Consider the following 14569-nt stretch of genomic DNA (forward strand, 5'->3'; position numbering starts at 1 on the left):
AAATAGGACTAGGCAACGTGCAATTGAATAGGCTTTTATTGCTTCTCAAAGAAAGGGTGGTAACAACAATGTAGCCACTTCTTATGGTTCTCAAAGAAAGGGTGGTAACAACAATGTAGCCACTTCTTATGGTTCTGTTGCAAGTGGCAAAACTTCTCTTCCTAATACTTTTGATGGCCCAGCAATTCATCTCGAAATTTTGGTGATAAGGGCAAAAAGAAGATGCGTTGCCATTATTGTAAAACTAATGATCACTTGATCAAGCAGTGTCCTAAGTTGAAGGCCAAAGAGGCTAAGAAGAAAGAGGGTGGTTCCACTGCAAATGTTGGTTCCACTACAAATGCAACCATTGTTGAGTCTTCTGTGAAAGGAGACTGTGATGATGATGTTGATGCAGAATGGGCTTTTAGTGCAGAGTGCACTTACAATCCTGTTGTCCATGATGCATGCATGTCAGTTGTGCTGCAGCCTCACATGTGTGGTATTTTGACAGTGGTGCTACAAAGCACATTACCTCACATTGTGAATTGTTCACCTCCCTTGAGTTTGTCCCTCATGGGAATTCAATCACTTGTGCCAGCAATGCCTCTTATCCGTTCAAAGGAGTTGGAAAGATTGTGCTTACTACTGCAAATGGTAATTCTTTCACACTTGTTGATGCACTTTATGTACCTGGGATCAAGAAGAATCTTTTGTCTGTATCCGCACTTGCTAGACTTAGACTTGTAGACAACTTTGTGGATGACAGATGTAGAGTTTATGATCTCAGTTTTGGTGATGAAATTGTTGCATCTGGCCTTTTGTGCCGTGGGCTGCATAAGCTTACTTTATATGACAAGTGTGGACACAATTTTGCAAATGCGATTACAGATTCAAGGGCTGTTTCAAATATTCAAAACTATAACATATACGTTTTGGGCATTTGAATTATTCCAGTCCTGTGCATTTGCAGAAATCTGATATGGTTGCTTCTTTGCCGCCTCTTGAAGCACCCATCAAACATGTTTGTGAAGATTGTATTTTGGGTAAGATACAACGTTTGAAGTTTCCAAAGGATGGTTCAGTTAGGGCCACATGCAGGTTGCAGCTTGTGCATAGTGATGTTTGTGGGCTCATGCAAATTCCATCCTTGGGCAATTACCTTTACTTTGTGACTTTCATTGATGATAACTCCAGGCATGCATGGGTATTTTTGCTTAAAGCGAAGTCCGAAGTTTTTATGTGCTTCAAACAATTTTTGGCTATGGCTGAAAATGTATCAAAATGTACTATGGGCACCCGCCGTTCCAATTGAGGGGGGGAGTATATGTCTCATGAATATAATGCATTTCTGGCTAGTCGTGGAATAAGACACCAATGTATAGTGCCTTATACACGTCAGCAAAATGGTATTGCTGAGAGGAAAAATAGGTCACTTACGAAAATGGCTCGATGTATGGTCAAAAGTCAAGCTTTCTCGTATTCTTTTTGGCTTGAGGCCATCATGTGTGCCACTTATGTACTTAACAGGTGTCCTACGAAAGCTACATAAGACATTGCTATGTAAGTTTGGACTTGAGGATTGCAAACCTATTGCCACTCCCATGGAAACAGGTTTGAAATTGAGTCTTCATGACGCTAGTGATCCTGCTGATGTCACTCTTTACCAAACTGTTCTTGGATGCCTCATTTATGTATGCAACACAATACCGGATATTCAATTTGCAGTCTCACAGGTCAACAGATTTATGCATAGCCTAGGGTCTAAGCATTGGTAGGCTGTCAAGAGGATTTTCCACTACATGAGTGGCACTTTACATCTTGGCTTGTTTTATCCCAAGGGGGGATCATTGCCGCCAAACTTGCATGCTTTTTTGGACTCATATTGGGCTGGTTGTTTTGACACCCGAGTGTCCACAAGTGGTTTTTGTTTCATGCTTGGCAGTTCATGTATATCATGGTTGAGCAAGAAGCAACCTATTGTGGCCACCTCGAGTTGTGAGGCTGAGTACAGATAGTCTTCATAGCTACGATTGACTGTGTATGGCTTAGACGCCTTATGGCTGATTTGGGTGTTGGACAAGACACTACCAACACTATCTACAGTGACAGTCAGAGCGCATTGGCAGTTGCAAGGAACCCAATTTTTCATGCTCGCACAAAGAACATTGAGGTGCATTACCACTGTGTCAAGGCTCTCAAAGCAGGAGAGATCAGCTTGGCTTATGTGCCAACACAAGAAAAACCTTGCAGATCTTTTCACAAAGGCATTATCTCGTGAGAAGTTTGAAGCTTTCCGCAAATCGTTGGGCTTACTCCCCTTTGTGGACTGATCATGTCCTCAGGACATGGCACTTCCCTTTACTCATGTGCCAGCTCTCGTTCACTACATCACTCTAGGGTGAATTTGTTACTATATACATGTGGTAGTGATGTGTGTGAACACACTAAGACCGTTGGGGCATTTTTTCCCTGTTTAGGAGGTTTTTCTTCCCGTGCATTGTATATACGCCCATCACTCTAGGGCTATCTAGCTTTCCATTGCACACTAAGTAACATACTCTCAGTTGTGTGCCTTGAGCTTCCTTAGTCTTCTCCAAGCTATGTGCATTTCTCTGCAATCCTAATTCCAACATAAGGAGCATAGTGTGAAACAATGGAGAGCACTTCCCAAATGCCCCAATGCCATGTCTCATATCAGAGGGAGTGGGAGCTAATTTGGATCACTGCTAAGGTGCAAATTGTGGATGAGGAGATAGGCTCAAGTATCTATAGGTGAGTTGAGTCGATCATCTATAAGAGATTGACATGCTTTAGCAATTGATGGCAATGTGGTAACCTGGATTGTTATAAGTTTTCATAACTTCATTATTTAATCTTGCTATTTGAACTCTTCATCCATCACCATAGTATATTTAAGGCTATCATGCTTCAATTCACTCTCTCAAATCATCATTCATCATCAAAGCAATTGTAAGATGTAGGGAATGGTCACTGATAGGGAATGGTCGCTTAGTGACCATTCCTCGTAATCATGGCGAAGAGGGAGGCCAAGAGCACTCATTAGGCAAAATTTGGACTTATAAAGGGGCCCTTTAAGGAGTTTGACTTGACCTCTCTCTACCAAAACGAGTGCATGGATAAATTTTTACAAACAAACTCCAAAGTTGGCGGAGGTTTGACAGTTAGAATGTCCTCTTCAAGCTCTATCTACTGATATATAGCACGCCATGAGATTCCTCATATTTTAAAAGATTCTTGTTTTGATTCACCTATGTTTTGATTCACCTATGATGTGACAACTCTGTTGGAATCTCCTATGTTTTGATTCACCTATGATGTGACAACTCTGTTGGAATCTAAGTGAATCAAAACAAGAATCTTCTAAAATATGAGGAATCTCATGGCGTGCTATATATCAGTAGATAGAGCTTGAAGAGGACATTTTAACTATCAAACCTCCGCCAACTTTGGAGTTTGTTTGCAAAAAATTATCCATGTGCCTGTTTTGGTAGAGAGAGGTAAAGTCAAACTCCTTAAAGGGCCCCTTTGTGAATCCAAATTTTGCCTAATGGATTACAGGAACGATCACTAAGCAGCCGTTGCCATTCTTCAAGGGTCACGAGGAAGGGGGTCAACAATGATGGGGTTGATCACACATCACCGTACAATGATATACATGCCATTATTATAGATGTTGCATTGCCATGCAATGATTGAAGGAGACAACTCATTATGTCAGATGTTGAGCTGGACATGGTTAATTGGCTATGGTCTGCCTCTGACATTATGAACAGTGACCTATCATGCATCTAAAAGCTCAGCAAGCTCATTTCGTCCAGTAATGCTGTCCACATGGAGAGTCAGGATGACTTGTCCCTCTACCTTGAAGAAAATGGAGGTGACAATGAAGGGTGGTGGTATCCCTTTTAAAGAATGATTTCTTGGTATGAAAATTCATGCTTCAAAGACATGGATCTCCTCGATTTCATTTTAGTGTATTGGGACGAAGAGACATGATGATGAAAATGCATCAATTTCCTTCTTGTAAGAAAATTTAGCCTTGAATTTTGTGAAATTTGATTAAGTTTCTTCCCACCCACCAAGTTAGAACTCTATCTCTTGTTTGTGGTTTTGATTGAATTACATCTATTTCTCTAAACCCCAATCGTGGTAAAGGCAAAGGTTAGGCTATCAAGAAAAATAGATTCGAGCTTAAATGCACGTTCAATGAATAAGACAAATTTTTTTGGCTTTCAAGAATGTTGATGGATTTCACTTCATTCTCAACCTACTTCTACAGTGACCTACCAACATCCTTTGTAGGGAAGGAACTATTAAGTGGGCACATTTTGTGTCGCTAACAAGTACACTTGGCTAGATGGCAAGGGCCCTAGGTAGTAGGGAGTTAGGAAACTTCTACAGTAATTCTCAAGAATGGGTTCAACCCTTGCTTGACATGCCGAAAGTGAGTGAGAAAAGGTGTATCATGAGCTTCTAAGAAAGAGAAAAGGTAATGAATCCCAAAGCAAGTGTAAAATATAGGGGGCTAGAACTTAGAAAAGAAGCTTGAGGTTGAAAATGAGCACAAAAAGGCATAGACAAATGCTTTCTAACGGTGTGAAGGGTGGGAAAATCAAGGAGAAGTCACATGATGATGTACCTTGAGAAATAAGCAAAAGAGAGATGGGCTCTTCAGAGGGCAATTGCAATTGCAAGGGATAAGGATATCACTATAAAAAAAAGGTGTTGGCGAACTAGAAAGCACACGCAAGGGTATTGAACTCAATCGTCTAGCTTAAGTAACACATTGTTTACAAATATATTGAGAATCAAGAGCTCTCACTTTTAACCTCTAGAGAGTGACACTAAGGTTTCACTCCAAGGGACAGAAATTGGTGTCCTTACATTTCTTTTGGCATGAGATTGGACTACCCATGCCACTATCCAGCATGGGCTGTCCCATAAGGATCAAGATTCAACGGCCCCATGGCTAGGACATACCACACTTCTTCAATTGATGGCACCAAGAGTACATGCACACATATGCCACCTCCATGAATTATGCAAAGCCTTATAATGAGGATTGGACCATGAGCATAGCCATTTGGTTCTTGTATTTATCTTCTTGTCCAAGATACTCGTAAGAAAAGCAAGTTTGAAACTAGGAGAGCCTCTTGTGTCCAAGGTCTTGGACACAAGGTCTTGGGTTCAAACCCCCTTGACACTTCGTGTGACTTAGGAGTTGTTCCCCAAGTCTATATGATGGTTGGCCTATTGTATCCGGCAGGTAGCTCCACCTTACATAGATGGGCGTGTAAGTTGTAATTTCAAGTTATAGGTATCTCTCTCTTTAAAAAAAGGGAGAAGAACACATTCATATACTTAGGGAACCCAAACACCAAGGAATTACTCGCCACGTTCAAGTTGAATTTTATCGACAAAAAGGTCGTTTAAATAAGCTATATGAAGTTCGGCATGCAATTATGCTCTAGAAACACTCATCTAAAATAAATTTCTCTTGTAGTTAAAAATCTCAAAGATGTTATGGAGCAAGCTTTGTACAAGGGAGTTGATCTTTGTGGGCTTCATGAACAAAGGAATTTTCCGGGCCCTCTCTAATACCCTAATCTCTAGATTTGTGATACAATGTTGAGCCTTTGATAAAGCACTTTCATCAAAAGTGCAATTACAACAATATTGAAAGAAGAAACCCTAGCTGATTCCATGCAAGAAAAAAAAAGATGGAAGGGGGTGCTGTTATCATAATGATGGGGTAGTAAGTGTAGGGTAGGTATATCGTGCTCTGACAATAGAACTTCCATTTAGGGCTTGGGAAACATTTTTTTGTGGACCCGGCTTTGGAACTTTTTCACACGCATATCAACACGCTAACTCTAAATTTGAGAGGGATATTGACTCCAAAAATCTCATATTATAACTAAAAATTTCATAATTTGAACCGTTTTGAGAACCTTCTTGCCCAAATTTGAGCTGGCCATTTTTCATTTTGAACAGGCTTTGGATAAAGCAAACCTATCTTTTCTCGAGCGCTACTTCCATTGTAGAGGAGGGAGGCCGAGATATGTTCATCTGTAATATTTGTGAGATCTATGACAATTTCTAATATTTGATCATATTATTGTTAATGACAAGTGGGCTTCATTAGAATTAGTGGTTCAGACCGACTTACTTGTCACCGAAAGTTTAGCATAGCCCTTCTTAAGCTAGTTGGTTATCAGAATGATCAGTGGTCGAGAGCGACCTAGTGATCACCCAAAGGTTAAGCTTTATCAAGAATAGTGGTCGAGATAAACCTAGTGATTACCCAAAGCTTAAGCTAGCCCTTCTAATTTTAAATTAAAATATAGAGATGTGAAGGTAGGGTTAAAATTGGCAAGTGCAGTGAGTGATTGATGTGTGTCACCCTTCAAAAATGACCCATGATGGGATTGTGGTAAGATAGGTGGGGGAAAGGCATGTGACTCAAGGTGCATGTTTAAGTTTGTATAGAAGGTTGGAACTTGGCACCACATGAAAGTGTCTTCGTGACTAATGAAAAGCAAATTAGAAGAGGGGGCTCAATTTTTTGAAAAGTGAAAGGTGGAAATGCCCGCATGCACAAGTGATGTTGGGGCTTCTTTTAAGGGGAGGCAGAACCGTGACACTCTTGACTCTACGTAGCTACCTCCCTCCCTCACTCACTCACTCAAACGAGTATAAGGAAAGCTGAAAGAGCCAGTATTTCTTGTCGATGGGCTGGCTCTCTTTTCATGGGCTATTATCCCACTCCCACCATTTCCTGTCTCCAATTTTGCTCCCGCATGCCTCCACTCATCTTTTCATCATCGAGTCCAACAGCTAGCTGCTGATCCTCCTCCATCTTCTCGGTCCCCCTCTCTGCATGATCTTCCCTTATATTAGCTCCATCTCTTTCCTCTAATTTCCGCAGCTCGCCCTAGTTACGTACGCTGATCGAGCTTCCATGGCTAGCTGCTTCACACCTACCGGCACTGACATCGACTGGTTGTGGGGAAGCCTCAAACCTTGGCAAATCCTTCACTCTACGGTAATCCACTCTATTGCGCTCTACTTATCCTTACCTACCTGTCAGATCAGTACTTTCCCTGCAATTAAATGCATGGCGCTTTCATGTTTTTAGCCTTAAAGCCTTGCATTTTGAGCAATAATTATCACTTACCATTATATGTTGCTTGGTTCCTTGTAGCTTGCAGAAAGAGAAAGAAACGGGAGTGCTCTTGATGTGTGGGAGCTTGTTCATGAGACTCTAGGAGCAGCAACTTACGCAGCAAACTCCATAGCCAGGTGCATCATCCATGCCATTTTTCCAGGAAAGTGTGTAGTAAATTGGCTAAATTAATTTTGTTAGCCAAGCTATGTAGCGTAACTAGCTACATTTCCTATTGATTTGTGAAATTAATGTGACATGGGTTGATTCGATTTTCAATATGTTAGCAATGTGATGCATTAATGAGTATATGAGCAATTAACATGTTTACATTAATGTGATGCTCCAATATGTTTGCAATGTAATGCAGTAATGAGAATTTTGAGACTAATTCATTGATCGCAGGGAAGAGGAGCTGCAGGAGTTCGCCGCAGATGATCGAAAGCGATCAGCAATACGCTCTAACTCATGGGCCCACGGTATACGATTTTTAGGAGATGATGGCGAGTTTTGGAAGCCTGGAGGCGTGATGGAGTCCAGAGTGAGAGAGTGGCTCTCTAGGCGACAAGATGATGATGATGAAGAAGATCATGAGCAGCAGCTTGCAGCAGCTCATGCAGTACCATCGTCCCTTTCCCCACCTCCTCATCACCCTCACCATCATCTGCCTCAAGAATATTGCACTTCTTCTAGCTCCCAGCTCGCCCTCGCCGCCTGCAGTACTAGCGCCGCAGCCCCCAATCTGCTGCAGCACAATTATGATTCCCCTCTGCAAAACAATTTAGCTGCAGATCGACATGGATATTACATTGGCGTCAATGTCGATTATCAGTGTAGCGAAGACAGTGAGGCAGAAGAGGAAGAGAATCCAGTTGTAGGGATCGGCGATATTGAGGAAGATCAAGCTTCTCCATTAGCTGCTGCTGCAGAGGATGAAAATGTAGGTTACCGAGATGATTACGGTTTGATTCGCTCTAATTTTGATGATGATCACCAGCACGTCGATGGGATTAGCAGCGTGGGCGAGTGCAGATTAGTCGTGAATCGATACTGCAGCGGCGTCGATCGTGATAATGATCATGATCATTTTGGCGGTGCAGCTAGATTGGCGGCTGGCCGGCAGCTACATTTAGACGAGGAGATAGTGGAGGAAGTAGAGGTGTGTGCCGTGTGCTTGGAGAAGCTAAACGGTGATGAGGAGGAGGAAGAGGAACGGGATGCAGCCGTGCAGGCGTTGGCCTGTCGCCATCTCTTCCACAAGGCCTGCATCGCGCCTTGGCTGCAGCGCCAGCCGCACGCTTGCTGTCCGTGCTGCCGTGCTCCCATTTTGGCCCCACCCCAGCTGCTACATTTAGCGGCGCCGCTACATTTGGCGGCTGCCTCATTGGGCACCAACTGCTCGGGCTATCAGCATAACCATGGGACTGCACCCCCGCACGATATCATGGGCCTTCTCGCCGACATGGAGGCGGCTTTAGAGCGTTTGGGCTTCCGGTCTTAAAGCGCGCTCTCTGATCTCACACACACACACACACACACACACTCTGCTCTCTTCCGGACTCACTCTCTCTCTCTGTCACACACACATCTTCTTCCCCTTCGCTACCATGAACATATTCATTCCTCTCTCTCTCTCTCTCTCTCTCTCTCTCTCTCTCTCTCTGCCTTCTCTCAATTAATTGTTTAGTGCCTTTGAGCCTTTCAAAGGTTCGAACCTTGACTCTTGTACCGCCTCACCTCCACGTGATCCATCATGCTCACAACTACCTTTGTCTCACTCACGACTTGTCGCTTCAATTCCCAACCCACCTCTCCCTCACTCATGTTTGTCCCTTTCTACACTTGGCAAAGTGTCAAGTGGTTTTGGTAATCCTACTTTTTTTCTTATTAACATAAGAAGAGCCTTGTGAAGCTCCCAATTCCAATGCAATGTAAAATCTCATTGTGTACCTATTAACAACCTTGTTTCCTCTTGCAAGAGTCACGTATATTTGAAGCTTCTTCGAAGCATCTTCTTTATGATCTCTACATTGTTCTTTCGATTAGACTACATCTTTGTATGTGGAGAGCTTAATTCGGGATACTTGCAAAAGCAAGCCTAGAGATTGTATCAATGTAACACAATGACAACACATGAAGTGATAATCACTCGCAAAAACACTCCTAGAATATATTAAGCTAATAACGCCTAGCAGTAATCACATGTCCCAGTTTGCGATAGATTAAGGTACGACACTAAATTTCTAGGTAAAAATTTGGGTATGTTAGTTATACAAATATGTGACCTATCACCTCCGACTACAAATGTGTGTTTGGATCCAATGTTCATGTAGTTGATGGACAAATTGTTTGTGTGTGTGTGTGTGTGTGTGTGTGTGTGTGTGTGTGTGTGTGTGTGTGTGTGTGTGAGAGAGAGAGAGAGAGAGAGAGAGATTGAGAGATTTTTTATCATCCGTGGACGTCAAATATGACCTATGAGACCAAAGTTACATGTGATGTAGTATGTGAGGGGTGAGCGACTCACGATGCTCCAAAATTGTGGTGATGAGAGTCGCAATGGAGAGCACACACTGTGGCTCGGAGAGGAAATGTGTAGGTCTAAGTCATGGCTAATAATGCGAGGGAAGCAAGTTTGTATGTGACCAAAAGTTGAGCACTCTAGTAGTGTGTGGTACGCAAACTCTCGAGCTTGCAGTGAGCATAATGTGCACAATAGATTTGACTCTTGTCCATCGGCCCAACGGCTTGTCTTGCATCGAAGGGAGTGGGAGCTAAGCCGAATGGCTACGGTAGTACGTATCATTGACAAGGGGATATGCTCAAGCATATAAGGGTGACAACAGTTTCCTCTTTCAACAAAGAACATGGTTTGGAAATGTGGGTGGTGTAATGCATGAACCGTGACCCATCGAATTTCTCCCAAGCCATAATACATTGGCGTTGTAGAAAAGCTTCATTCATTTGGGAGGAGAGAGAGAGAGAGAGAGAGAGAGAGAGAGAGAGAGAGAGAGTTGTGACCATGTGCCACTGTCCAAGATGTTGACATGGGCAAACAAATTTGGATGATGTTGTTAGTCAAAGACTATTGAAAACCAATGTCTTCTTTGGTGAAGCTTTGGTTAGTATGTATGCATATTATGTATACTTCTAGAAGTGCAAAAATATTTCGAGTATGCTTTTCCAATGAGCAATGGTTCTCAGCTTGACCTGCATTGATTGCATGCATTGAGTGAAATATATGTCCAATAGGGTAGAGTTAGGAAGCGTTTGGTTGTATTAATGAAAATATGAATCAAGGGGTTTCTCTCTCGATGTAAATGCTTTGGGATATCAAAATGCAAAGCGAGGGCTTCTCTCTAGATGTGGTCTCTTAAAATACGCTTTAAGAAGGTTTAGCCTAGAGTGACAGTAGGGAAAGGATGGTTGTTGTCCTTCTGTTGTAATTAGAGTGAACCCCATATGGCATTATGGAAAGGCCGATAGCCATAGGGGAGTCCATATTACTGGGAAAGGAGAGCAACATTCCTTTACACGTCTTCATAGTCGGGAGGAGGGGGGTGCGATTATAGGTGTAGCAAGAATGTTGGTAGTGAGCCAGTGCCATTAAGGGCATTCTTGCTACTGACTTGGTGCACAGTGCTTGGAGGAGTCTAAGTTTCCTTTCAACTAATGGTGTGGCTAGCATCCATCAACTACAAGCACTATTCTAAGCCAAAATGCCCTCTTGATGGATGGCCAAGAGCATTAGGAGATGTTGGAGTTCTTTTAGAGGACCATATTGAAGAGAGAGAGAAAAGCGCATCCAATGAGTAGCAACACTACGTAATGTTAGACAATACATGAAATAAATCAAAAAATTAAAAAAATCTAAAATGAAGACAATCTCGTATTTGTTGTAAGGTAACTTCTTGTTTTTATGGATTTGGCACTTCAATATATGTAGACCCACTATCAAGAGACTTTGATAGCCATCAGAAATTGAGAGATAGTGAATTTAATATACTCTTAAAAGAACCTTGATTCTCCCTTCATAAGGAAAGCTTTCTCCCTCCATTAGAAAGCCATCTTTCTTGTTACTCTCAGAACTATGGCTTCTTCTTCTTCCCACCCAAAAAGCTCTAGGGTGTCTTCCAAACTAATCTCACCATGAGTCTACCAAGAAGGCCATGCACTAGCAAACTCGCTCATGCAAATAATCAATGGCAAGAGTAGAGGATAATTAAGGTTCTTGGGTTCTCATGCAACCAATAAGGAGAAAAAGGTCATCTATGGTTAATATTTTTCGTTCCATATATGGAAATCTATAAGGGTAAGCCCAACTTGTGGCACCATGTGGGAAAGCCCTCTAGCCACCTAGAAAGGATAAATGATGAGTGGTCCAGTAGCAAGAGGGTGCAACCTCTCTAGCCAATGATAAGTACCAAGCCTATCTAATGAATCAATTGCACTTTGAACTCTATCATTGTGCCTATACTCTCTCCCTTTATGCTCTTACCATTGGTGTAATCTAACCCTAATCTCCATCTCTCCAACCTTAACCCTAACACCATGGTTAAGCTAAGGATTCACCCTCCATAGCCTCATGCTAACCATTGGCGATTAAGAGTGCTGAATTTTAGAGTGGAAGTTGATATAAATTGTAGTGTATCCCTTATTGGATCTTCCAATTCATCCAAAGTTGATAGAATATCCCATGCTTGTAGTTGGTTCTCCTTTTAAATGCTATCAAGCTATCTTGGCAACAATCTTACCGTAGTGCTTGTCATCCAAGAGGCCAACAACGTTTTTGCAATGCCATATGAGGTCGTAAGGTGCCGAGGAGGTTGTTCAGTTGCACTCCAGCTCCTTGTCGGGGTGAAGCAAAAATTTGGTTATGCACATCAAACGTAAGAGATATGTCTGAGAGTTTAGGAATATAAACCTAGAAAGGATAGATACATAGATGCACTTACTTGATATCTTCAATCTCTTTCAAGAGCCAACCTTCAAGTCCTCGATGTCCCTTAGTCTTATTTCTCTTTGGTGATGACCTAGTGCTGTTTTTTTTTATCTGAGTTGTTGAGTAAGCTCCTTCATGGTCTCCTTGTTGTCTTGAACCAATAAACACATTGGATGACTTTTTGGTGTACTCACACACTTTCCTTGCATGAAATTTCTCTCTCATTACAAAACATCATTTCTTGCGATCAACTGCTTGGTGTAGCCATACAAGCCATTGGGCCCATCTCCAACATAGGTCACTAAGGACGTTATATCCTTGAAAGGTGGAGTGGAGTTTGTGATGGGATGCTTGGGATACATTATTTCATCTAGCCAAAGGTCCACATTTTTCATTCCCTATGATCTGAAGATCTCCTTTGAAGCTTCAGAAATGGTCTTCTGTTTGTTTTTCTTACAAAGGGGCTCATACTCTCGTGAGAGTTCTACGTGCAGATATACATCTCTCCAATTCCTTGTAGACTCTTCGTCATGGAGAGGCTATAAGATTGGAGTGAGACATGCCTAATTGAAACTTTTTGCAGAAGGAGGTGAAAGCAATGGAAGAAAGATATTCAGTCGTACGCAACAGCATGCAAGGGGAACAGGTGGGAGAATAAGCTGAGAAAGAAGAGTTTATTTTCTAAAAATGCAAAAGCTTAAGATATTTGGCATTGAATTCTTGGCGGCCATAGACAGCTAAGTGTTATCTCATAACTCGATTACTTTTTGAGCTTTTTAATAAATGTACCTTGTAATAAAAAAGATATTCGAGTTTTTAAAAAACATGTATGTAATGAAAATGGCCTATGAACTTTGAGAGTAGCGGAATTAGGAAATTAGGTGAAGCACTTTTGAGAGATTACTTTGTGAGCATAGCGGGTGAACTTAATTGATGGTAGCAACATAAACATGGTACTTAGTTAACTTGGCATGAACATTAGGAGAAACTTGGACTCAATTTTGGGCCCTGTAAGGAACGCCAACTCAGCATAGAGAGAGGTAATTATGAAAAATGCAAAAGTTTTTTTTTGGAATTCTATTTCTCATAGTACATACGTAAAAGTTTTCTCAATCACTTAAATGCATGCTCGTACAAAATGCTTTTCGAGAGCCCAACTTAAGTGCACAAAATTCCATGTCTGTGAATCTTAATGAGTGATGTGATGTGCGATGAGAGAAAACACATAAGAGTTGTTTTCAAAATACAAAAATAATGCCACGGAATAGAGGCACAAGTATCAATCACCTTTTTATGAAGTACTCGCAATTTAAATTCGAACAGATTGTACTTGATAGTGATTGATAGGTACTATTTAAGACTATGAAGGAGTTAGAACCAAGCGAATAGGGGCACTTGAGGGGTCTCTGGGACCTCTATTCGCTTGGTTCTGACCTTATAACTGACCTTATGAGTCCCTACGAACGAAGCGAATAGAGGTCCCAGAGACCCCTCAAGCGCCCCTATTCGCTTGGTTCTGACTCCTTCATAGTCTTAAATAGTACCTATCAATCACTATCAAGTACAATCTGTTCGAATTTAAATTGCAAGTACTTCATAAAAAGGTGATTGATACTTGTGCGAGATGCACAAGTACAAGTACTTTACTTTATAGGATAGCAACACGGGTCATAAAAAGGCGTTCGGCGCTTGTGAAAGATGTCATTATCAAGCGCTTTACTTTTCTGATGACAGTGACAATTTCACCAAAATGGTTTTCATGGACATTTTCAAAATGAGAAAAAATGTTTTTTCAACGTAACGTTAGCCTTCTTCCTATTGGCTAAAGAGCATTCTCTCACTAGAGTTGAAAGGCCCGAAAATGAGTCCATTTCTTTCCTAATGCAATACTTTTGCAAGAGAGAGAGTTTAAGAACATGACAATAGTTGAGGACCGGATTCATTTGAAGTCGGTCCCCCCTCCAATAGGCATGTGTATTATAGTTTCTCCCATCAAGAGAGACTTGGTACAATACAATTTTTGTGTTCCTTGTGACCTATGTGATGCAATGAAGATGGAAAGCTTCATGCATCACAATCATAACGTAAACTTGTAGGCATTTGTATTATAGTTTCTCCTATCAAGAGAGACTTGGTACAATACAATCTTTGTGTTCCTTGTGACCTACGTGATGCAATGAAAATGGAAAGCTTCATGCATCACAAGCATAACATAAACTTGTAGAAAGCATTAACTATCCCAAGCCTCAGTCCCAAGGCCTCAAACACCTTCGAAGGTGGAGAGAGCTAGCGGGGAATGAGGAATAGGAAAGAGGAAGAAGAAACATTCCATAGGAGAAAGAAATAGTTCCTCACTTATCATTACTCTTCTTGCTAGCATACATAATAGCATAGTAATGGAGATGGAGAAGATGGCAAGCTTAAGCATTGAAGCATGGCTCTTGGTTGGATTTGCATTCCAT

The 14569-nt window shown here is 41.6% G+C and overlaps 1 protein-coding gene across 1 annotated transcript; it reads left to right on the plus strand.

Annotated features, from left to right (window-relative positions):
* The first annotated feature begins 6647 nt into the window (after window positions 1-6647).
* LOC147437229 (uncharacterized) lies at window positions 6648-9141 on the plus strand. Its single transcript, XM_086486814.1, has 3 exons — window positions 6648-7048; window positions 7208-7305; window positions 7574-9141. Exons 1-3 carry the CDS (start codon window positions 6965-6967, stop codon window positions 8667-8669), a joined length of 1278 nt encoding a protein of 425 aa, XP_086342940.1. The 5' UTR covers window positions 6648-6964; the 3' UTR covers window positions 8670-9141.
* The last annotated feature ends 5428 nt before the right edge of the window (window positions 9142-14569 follow it).

Source organism: Adiantum capillus-veneris, chromosome 17 (assembly GCF_014529385.1).
Source record: "Adiantum capillus-veneris isolate H3 chromosome 17, ASM1452938v2, whole genome shotgun sequence".
Classification (NCBI taxonomy): domain Eukaryota; kingdom Viridiplantae; phylum Streptophyta; class Polypodiopsida; order Polypodiales; family Pteridaceae; genus Adiantum; species Adiantum capillus-veneris.

Bases quoted from the DNA above. Each gene is read 5' to 3' on its own strand.
- LOC147437229 (XM_086486814.1), top strand. From the start codon at position 6,965: ATGGCTAGCTGCTTCACACCTACCGGCACTGACATCGACTGGTTGTGG. The intron at 7,049-7,207 runs GTAATCCACTCT...GGTTCCTTGTAG, and splicing joins GGCAAATCCTTCACTCTACG to CTTGCAGAAAGAGAAAGAAA. The intron at 7,306-7,573 runs GTGCATCATCCA...CATTGATCGCAG, and splicing joins GCAGCAAACTCCATAGCCAG to GGAAGAGGAGCTGCAGGAGT.